Raw genomic sequence first — 9,663 nt, 5'->3', positions numbered from 1 at the left:
GTTGAATTCCCCATTCTCTCCTTTCACAGCAGCTTTCACATCCTGGAGATTGACAAAAGACGTATGGAAGTGTGTGTGTAAAAAAGGATATACTGCATTAGGTAAAGATCAAGTTTGACTATTGTTTGCAAATGTTAAAATCTAGATGCACAGCTTTGTGTTGAGATTTTAAGGTTAAGTGTAAAGACTTTTTTTTTACTCTTAAAAATCTTCTGCCACCAGTGTGTCATATGACGTGCACAAATAGGATTTTACATCTATTCTATGAGTTAAAACTGTCCAGTCTCCCAAACATATTTAAAGTTGAGACTTTTAACTTCCTTTGGTGCACACAGTCTCTCATCCCTGTGACATCTTTCTCTTCCTTCAGCCCAGCTCTCATCACGCTCAGTGCTTTGCATGAGTAAAATGAAGTTGACAGCACCCAGAGTTCCCATTCCATTTATTAGATATGGTTTATAAATAGACACACTCAGACACATATGTTGAAAGTATAAAAAATACAAGATTACTAGACGTTTCAGTGAGGTCTCTTCTTCGCCGTCTTTGACACGGTATTTTATCTCCAATGACAGACAAAAATGGAAAATTCACTTTTTTTTCTTACACAGCATAGTAGTTTCACTTTCACAAGTCCATTCATCGAGCAAGTTACTATCGTCAACGCCATGTTAAACTGAGATCAGAGCATAGAAAACACATGCAGCCAGCAACTCTTCACTGAATCTGTACAGCACCATCCGTCACTCATATCCAAATGTGCTTTGCCCAACTCTGTCTGACACTCTGAGGGAAGCTGGCATAAGCTGGGAAAGACTGATGTGAAGAACAATGTAAATAGGATACCAATATGTTACTACTCCAAACAGGCCAAATATGGCAGCTTAGTTTGTGGCTTCAGAACATGACTCTGTAGGTTCTGCTCCAGTGTCACGTTACCAAACAGCATAAGAAGGTCACCTTACACACTGAGATCTCACAACAGAGCTGAAACAGAGTTTGGCCATTGAAACAGCATAAAACTGGCTCCTTATGGCTCATTACGTCAGTTTGTTGTTAAAGTCAATACAATTTGATTTTGACATGGCTTGTTTTATTTTGAAAGTCACTCCGTGTTTTAAATAGTTTCTGTGCATGACTTCCTGTCCTGCCTGATCTGCTTTTTGTAAATTGATGTGTCACTGCTCTGGCATCAAGCAAAAGTAGGAGTCTGTGTATATCCATCGTGAGCTGACACACTGAATAGAAAACTATCTGATCTTGTGCCGTGGTGGAGCTGAGCCGGGCTGGAGACAAATCTTATGTATTTTGGCCGTTAGCCTTCACTTGCATTAAAGTGAGCTTTGGGTGTTTGCCATGAGGAGAGTCAGGGAGGCGGAACAGATCCAAACCTTTCAGCTGTAATCAAACGACACCACTTTCACATGTCTGTAACAAGACAGTCAGTGAAGCTAACATTTTTCTTTGGGATGCACAATATATTGGCATCAATATCAGTATCTGCCAATGTTGGTGATTTTTTTTAACATATCGGCATCGGCTGATGTGTACAAGTGGGCCGATATTTACTCATTAGCTGCAAGCATCTTGAATGATCTTCCAAGACCCAAATAATATTGTTTTCAAATGACAATGTAAACACAAAAACTACCTAAAAAGAGTGGACCCTCTTCTTTTTTGTCTCTCTTCCTGTTTTTTTTTTTTTTTTTTTTTTTTTTCCAAAAAACAGACAATATATACTTTTTTGATCACTTTCATCTCAGGCGCTCCATCCTCTGATCCTCTCCATGGTTTCTCTCTGAACTGCCGCGACACATCATCTCTGACTTTTTTTTTTAACCAATATTGATATCGGTAAAGATTGGTTATCAGCCATATCAGCAATGTTAATATCCGATATCAGTATCGGCCAAAATTTTTATATCAGTGCATCCCTTTCTGTCAGGTAATGTGGTGTAACTCTAACTCCATTCCCACTTCTAAAGTTGTTGCTCAGAACGGAAACAAAGGCACGCAAGGAAAATAAATCCTTGGCAGAAAGTTCTTTATTGCGACACCTCAAGCCTCGGAAATTCAGCCATAGCTCAAAGAGGCTGTCCTGACACAAGACAACAGCTGATGGGATCCCAGACTGGGTCATAAATGACACTGGAGAGGAACCTACCACTCCATATTTTCTAGCCAGTAACCAAGCTGCTGCGTTTGGTGACTTTGGAGTACAAATGAATCAAAGAAAACCAGATTTACTGACGGATAAATGATTTTTCACGTCTTTTAGATATGTTGAGTTATTTATCAAATAATGCAATTTTAAATCTTTTGATTTGTATTTTGGTTTTCCAAAAATTCCAGTTTTACTTTTGGCTCTTTAAAACTGAACTTTGAGTTTCACGATCAGTGTGCTGGCAGGAAAAGTTAAGGTTTAATGAAACTGTGAGAAGTTTCTGGAAAGGTAACATAGCTAAGTTGCACTAAAGAATGAAGTCAGCAACCAATGAGCGATGCAATGGTTATGGGTCTACTAAAACCAGAAGGGATAATATAAATCACACATGTAGTAAACATGTAGTAAACATGTAGTAAACCTAATGCAGCACAATTACACAACTAATGTCCTGTCCAAGCATTTATGTACCATATAGCTACTGTGCCAAACCTGGCTCACCTTTTCTATAGACAATAACTCCAGCTGCTAATTCATATATTTTTGTTCGTAAATATATCTAAAAATACAACTCATCCACTTCAGTGTTATAGGAAATTGCATGATTTCTTGGTTTTCTACCAAGTTTTATTTTAACTCTCACTATTCACAGTGTTTTTAACTGAACAGTTCAGGCCAACACCTCATGTGTGGCTGCTAACTGGCACCATTTCAGTATCCATTATGGATGTTGCTTTAAAGTTCAGCGGGGCTCTGATCATTTTAGAGCCCCTCATTAGACGTAGGAAAACATTAAGTTCTCCCACCGAAGGTACAATAAAGTATGTGCCTTTTTTTAACGCTTCTTTTCAAGCAGCACGTCTGTCTCTGTTTCCTTATTTTCTCATGATGAGGATTCACGTTGCCATCATTTCATCTCAGTTTCAACATAACTTCCATAACAGATGCAATAATAAATAATTCATCATTTAATATCATGTTACATTGTATAATTTGTTTTATAATATATTATATAACGGATACAACCCCTTCTACAGGAATGTGGTACTTAACTGATGAAGCAACTTTGCATAGAAAGTATTTAAGTAGCTAAGAAAATAATGTTTAATAGTTTCTGCCTGATATACCGTTAAGTCACATGAAAAATAGTCATGTTGTACTCACTTACAGATGAACTTTCTAATTTAAAGAGACTAAGTGTCAAAGTCGTTGCTCATAATTACAAAAACATACCAGGATGTGATCTGAAGTAATCTCTATCAGAGGAACGTGTTGATAGAGTGGATGAGCAGGAAACAGGTAAATGACTGGTGTTGGATAAAAAAACTGTACTTGGTAAAAAGACTGAAATAAAAAATGCACTGTACTCATTCTGCACCTGACAGGAAATATTCTGAAAAAGAATAATACTGACCAAGCACACATGAATATATATCATTTTGATAACAAAATACTTATCTACAAATGTTTGTAATTGGATTGATATATAAATATGTGTAACAATATATATGTATTTCTATACATATATATTTACAACCAAAGGTGCACTTAAATAATGTCATCAAGGAGATGAGGGGTGCCGACCCAGTCCAAAGTCCTGGGCTCTGAGGCAGCCATAATCATGCACATAAACTGTTTCCCGGTCCTCTTATCAATGGGGTAAATAGTTGTGGGTGTGAACCTCCTGTTACATTCCACAAACTCACAGAGCTGCTGATACACCTGTGGGTATTCGTGGCGTAGGAAAACCCCTCGAATCCTCAGCTCCCGCTGTATGTTGATGAAGCAGATTTCCCTGGCCTTCCTGCCTTCCTCTCCCTCTTTGTCGATATCTGCCGTTCCTGGAGGTGGAGTGAGGATAAGCGTCTCCATGTCACTCTCTTTCTTGTGAACCTTTCTCTCAGGACTGAAGGAAGCCAGTGCTACCTTTGCATATTTTCTCACAGTTGGAGCTTGGTTCCTTGGCGATGGCCCGTCGGGCAGTTGGTCACCAACAGCAATAGATACATTCAGGATGAAACATTCGTTTGGGTCATACTCTTTTCCAGCTTCCTGCAGCTCTTTACAGTACTCTCCCAAATTGTCCCTGAAACTTTCCAGCTCTCGGAGGGACAGGTATGTTGGGGACATGGGCAGGCTATCCAGACCGTACTGCAGGAAGCTGCTGGATGACGCAGGGTTTGGAAATCCAAGGAAGAGAACTCCTCTACCTCGAGAAAGGTAGCCAACTTTGGCAATACGGGAGAAGGCTTTATGGACTTCTACAGTCTCCCGGCAGTGTTTAATGATGTGACGGCATGTGCTGCCGATCCTTCCATACAGGCAGCTTTCTTTATGAATGTCCCAGTCCTCCCTGCGACAGTTTCGGGAGCAGTAGTAGGTGTAGCAGCTGTGGCAGGATTTGAAGTAGAGGCAAGCGTTGAAAAGGGTCTCTGTTCTCCGGCATTTGTTGTTTGAGCACATCATTGTGTCGTCCTCATCCGGGCTCTGATCTGGTGAACACTCATCTGCGCTCTTCATGGCGTCGCTGGCTGCATCCATGTCTCGGTAAGCATCAGGGTTCATTCTGATTGAGGTTGGCTGCTTGTCCAGAGGAGGGGGTTCATCTGTACCAGCCCTTGAGCTCTTTCTGGACAGGGATACTGCTTCTTCTTCATCAATTAACTTCTTCAGCTGATCCAGAATGTCCTCACTTGCTCGTCTACTGGGCGGCTTGTAATCAGTCACCAGATCTGCCAAAAGCTCATCAAGTTGTTCAAGGCTTTGCTGAAGCGAGGCGTTGTCATGTGGCTTCTCTTTGGTCATGCTTTGGAAGTCATGCTGAGACGCTTCTGGACCCTCAGTGCTTCTGGAGTCCAGAACATCCCAGCTGGCAGAGCGTCCCTCAGCTTTGTTCAGTTTTCCTGGTCGCATGTCGTTATCAGTGATAGTTATCTCAGGAGTGACGAACCACAGTTTACTCGTGGGGCTCTTTGATGCTTCTGTAGGGCTTTTGTCGATCAGTGAGTTATCAGACATTGATAAGGCCGCATAGCGTCTTGGTGAACTGGACAGGTTGACTACGACTGGTTGTGGTTTGTCACTTTTGGCCCCAGCAGGCTTTCTGGACTCAAGGAGATCATCATAGCTCTGACCCCGCTGTACAGGAAGAGGCTGCTCCCTCTCTACACGAGAGTTAAGAATATTGTCCCAGGACCTGGAATAAGACTTGGAGTCTGTGCCGATTCTTTGAGGTTCTACACATGGGCTGGCATACCAGGGGGTTAGGACGGGCTCCTGACGGACTCTGGTTGGAGTGACTTGGGATACGTAAGAGGCAGGATTGGTGGAGTAACCAGATGCCTCAGAGCCATACCAGTCATCTGATTGAGGCTGAACGACTCTGGCATGTCTTCGTCCCTCTGTGTAGTAAGCCCTTGCAGGGATATGATGCTCTGGTGGCATTGCATACATGTCGCTGGAATAGTAAAACCTTGGCGGAGCAGTTTGGACTTGATAAGTCCTTGGATCATCCCCATAGAATATCCGTGTTGGAGGTGTCTGTATAATGTAGGGCCCTGGCTCATTGGCTGCATAGGGTTTGGGGTACCCTGTCTGCACAGAGTATGGATAGGTCTCCATCTCAGGATAATAGGGTCTTGTAGCTACAGCATGCACCATTCGAGTCCTTGGATCTTGCACATATTGCACTTTTGGGGTATATGCTTGTCCTGGTGTGTAACGTTCATCATGAAGATAAGAACTTGGCTGAGGAGGCGCAGTAGTAACGTACCTCCCCGGGTCATCTGCATAAAAGAACTTGGTTGGCACATTAGGACTGGAATGAGCTCTGCGTTCCCTTCCATAGTAATCACCTGATGAAGGCATTCGTTGCAAAGGGATCTCCATGGGCTGTAGGTAGCTATTTGGCATGCTGCGGGAGTATTGGTAAGCTTGCCGACTCTCTGTACCCAAAGAATCAGTGGGAGTTGGTGTTCTCGAGTAGGAGAAATGGCGTGGCACAGTCAAACTCCTGCTCCCTCCACTGTGGTGTCTCTGCCACGGTATGTCCACGTGAGGAGTGGTCTGTTTGTCTCTTGAGTGATGTAATGCTGCGTCGTCAGGTTTGATGTCGACCCGACACCTGACGTGAGGACTGGTTGCTGGTTTATCCAGCCCTCCTTCCTCTGAATGATCAGCCGTATAGTGAGATGAATATTTACTGGTGTCACTGATTTGGGGCTGTAGTTTTAGAGGATGGACTTCATGCATGTGAGCCCTTGTAGCTGCATAGGATGATTCCCTACGCGGTGATACTTCTGGTCTCCAGCGAGAGTCTCTCGAAGCCCTTTGGGATTCCCTTCCCTTCCTTCCTGAAGAAGAAGACCCTTCAAAAGACACAGGTGTGAGGCTTGTCTGGACCCGAGGGGCACTTTTGGACCTGGTCCTTCTTTTTTGTTCATGGACAACTACCTCACTGGCCATCTCTGCAACCATCGGTTGAGGGGTTAACCTATGGCTAAAAATGTCTGGAGCAGAAAAGCGATATCTCTGCTGGCGGCCCAAGGCATTCCAGGCGATGTCTGGGTTGGCTGCATGCCTATCGGCCTTCCTGTATGGGGACTCCATTGAGTATTTGTTGGGTTTTGGGTACTCCAGTGACCTATAGTCAAAGGTTCGGCAGTGCCTCTTGTTAACTTTGCTCTTTCTGTCCTCCAGTGTGCTGTAATTTCTAGAATCACATTGTTTGGAGGATTTTAGGGACTTAGAGTGTGACGAAATGGGGACCACTTTTATTTCTTGATGCACAGTTGATACCAGTATGTCAGGCGGGTCTGTGCGTGTCATCTTAAAGGGACTCCTCTAGTTTTCTCCATTAAGTTGCTTTAATGTTGGTGAGGCCTGGAGGGAAAAACAAGAATATCAGTCAGTGACATTCATCAAAGTCATAGATAGAAGTCAAAGTCAGACACAGGAATAACAGAGTCAGTCTTTGGCCTAAACTTTACACTGGCACTTGGGTTGTTTGATCAGAGCATGGTGTATTAGGAATTGTGCGAAACATTAATGGACTTCCATACAATTTTGTCACACGCTCTTCTTTTGAAGGGGCTAGAACTCAGTTCATTTTAACAAAAGAACTGGGTTCTACTTCATATATCAGGGCCATAAAACCCCCACTCTGCAGACCTCCGTCTGCAGAGTGGGGGTTTTATGGCCCTGGCCCTTAGACATTACAGGAGCTTTTGATAAAATGGCAGCACGAACTGAAGACCCAACCTAAGCCCTGTGAGGACAAAACTGAGGCTGAACTGAACTAGAAACAGCAATTTGCAGGGATAAATTGTAGCTCTGCATCTGTGTTACATCTAAAATTAATGGTATGGTCACCCTTTGTTTTGTGTCTACTCAATAATTTCCTAAGTCTTCACAGGTCTCTGCAGGACCGGATTAAAAACGCCTGAAAAACAGACTGAAACTTGACTTTATGAGTCCTTTGGTTGGAAATTTAAATGCAGATTTGGTATTTTTTTATAAGCTGAATCTCTTTTCAAATACATTTTACTTCTGACTTTAACTCAGAAACACTAAAGTAATAGATTAAAAAACAAATGTAACTTTTTGATTGTGTGCCTTAGTTAAAATTGGTGGTCCACACTGTGGGTTTTTACTGACCCACACTTCCACAGCATTCTCTCTTTCAAACACACTGAATCCTCCTGGGGCGACAGAAACATCTATTCTGAGATACATCTCATATTTGTCTGTCCTCTCTGAACCACGAAATTCACTGAAGGCTAAAACAAGTTCCTCTGATGAGTTTTGACTTTACACAGTCTTTAATGATTGCAGTGATATCACAAGTACAGCCAAATATAAAAACATGATGTCATCTGAATGATGGCATCTCACACTTGCTAGGAGCGAGGCAGAGGCTCTGTTTTACAGTTAGATTATTGGAGGCGGTTTTACAATTCTGTGCTAATGACATGCAGGCCTGATTCTCCACTAAACTCAACTACATGAGTTTACTGTCTTCCGAAGAGTAGAGAATCTTGTCTTTTTGGAAAAAAATAGACTTACGGGGCGATGGTAATCTGCAATTTTTTTAATACTTTTAAGTTGGGTTGCTATGCTGAAAAGTTGACCATAAACACTGTGCAGATAGTCTGGTTGACATCACCCATTGGTTTCTTGACAGTTATGAAGTCCAAAGATAGAAGCTGCCAACCCAACAACTCAACCCCCATGGTCTCCACAAATGAGTTTGATTTGACGTCACTGAAAGCACATTTTCAGTGTTGAGCCGTTGTTAGTCTCACTTGTAAGTCATTACTAAAACATGTCTCCCTCCCTCTATATGATAAATTGGATATTTAGTTTGATGAAGGATCAGCTTAATACAGTAAAAAGCCTTTAAATGGTGAAAGTCACTTGCAAATTAAAGCCTGGTGAATGATAAATTATGCTGTTTGCTGCCTCTGATCTTACTGACTGCATTTCCCATCCGCATGAATTTAACATATCATTTCAAAGGCAGCAGATGAAAAGTGACAGACAGTGTGCACGCCGACGAGATGCAGCTGAGTGGTGAGATCTGTCATGAGCAGCCAGAGGAGAGAAGAAACCAGGTGAAGTCCTAAAAATCACTGATTAAAAATGTCATTTCAAGGTGTTCACTGAATTTTACAGGAGAGTTCAGGCATCTGTTAGAAATACTACAATCTCTATTTAGAGAGGGAATAAAGTGAAAGCTGAGGAGTAAAATAGCAGAATGACAAAGAAGTGAAATTTTCTGTTATGCTAATTAAAAACTACAAGCTGCTGAAACCTGTGTGAGTCCACCTCAGGAGAGGGAGCTGACCCACATGACCAACTGGTAGCACAGATGCTAAGACGGCAGCAGATGGAGGATGATTATGGTGTAGACATGGCTGATGTCCTCCTAACATCCTGTGGCGATTGCAGCCAAAATGCATTTGTAAATATCATTTGAGTCAGAGTTCAGGGAAGGCCGCAGATGCATCCTGTGACTTCAAAATAAATTACAATCCAGCTCCAGGTCACACAATCAGCACACACCAGTTCTAAAGGTCCAATGTGATGGTGGTTTTTAAAGGAATCTGAAGAGGATCTGCAGCCTCTCACTTTCCAACCTCATCATCCATCCAGTGATCTGAGCAGCCAAGGATGCTATGATGATGAGGCAGTGTGCTAATTGGTCGCCTAATGAGGGGGGAGGGGCAGACTAGATCACAGCTGGAAAAGCCCCAAACAAAACAAGGTGAGCACTCTGGTAGAACTTCAACCAGTCCACTATTATAGTGCTTTTCCTACTTTCCTGCCTCTCAAGTGAAGCTTTATGTGGTCTGTCCAAGAATACGAGACACTGTGGAAGTGCTAAAATCTGCTGTTTCTTGAGTGCCCGCCTGAGGCTGGCTACCAAGTACCAAAGGTCACATACACACCAAGCCAAAAAAATCTGTTTTCAAAGCAAAATTAACCTATTTACAGCCTGG

At 42.5% G+C, this 9,663-nt stretch overlaps 1 protein-coding gene across 1 annotated transcript in view; it reads right to left on the bottom strand.

Moving 5' to 3' along the window:
• Positions 1 to 436: 436 nt before the first annotated feature.
• The window catches only part of ajm1 (apical junction component 1 homolog), a 23,085-nt gene continuing 13,858 nt past the window's right edge, over positions 437 to 9,663 (bottom strand). Inside the window, exon 2 of the mRNA XM_074690331.1 lies at positions 437 to 7,045. Coding sequence (XP_074546432.1) covers positions 3,713 to 6,991 — 3,279 coding nt within the window. The 5' untranslated portion in view covers positions 6,992 to 7,045 and the 3' untranslated portion in view covers positions 437 to 3,712. The remainder of the gene's footprint in view (positions 7,046 to 9,663) is intronic.

Source organism: Halichoeres trimaculatus, unplaced genomic scaffold (assembly GCF_033239565.1).
Source record: "Halichoeres trimaculatus isolate MK-OKI-2021-1 unplaced genomic scaffold, fHalTri1.1 fHalTri1_scaffold_16, whole genome shotgun sequence".
Lineage (NCBI taxonomy): Eukaryota > Metazoa > Chordata > Actinopteri > Labriformes > Labridae > Halichoeres > Halichoeres trimaculatus.
The sequence above is the reverse complement of the archived record's forward strand: the minus strand, read 5'-3'. Positions and strand labels throughout refer to the sequence as shown.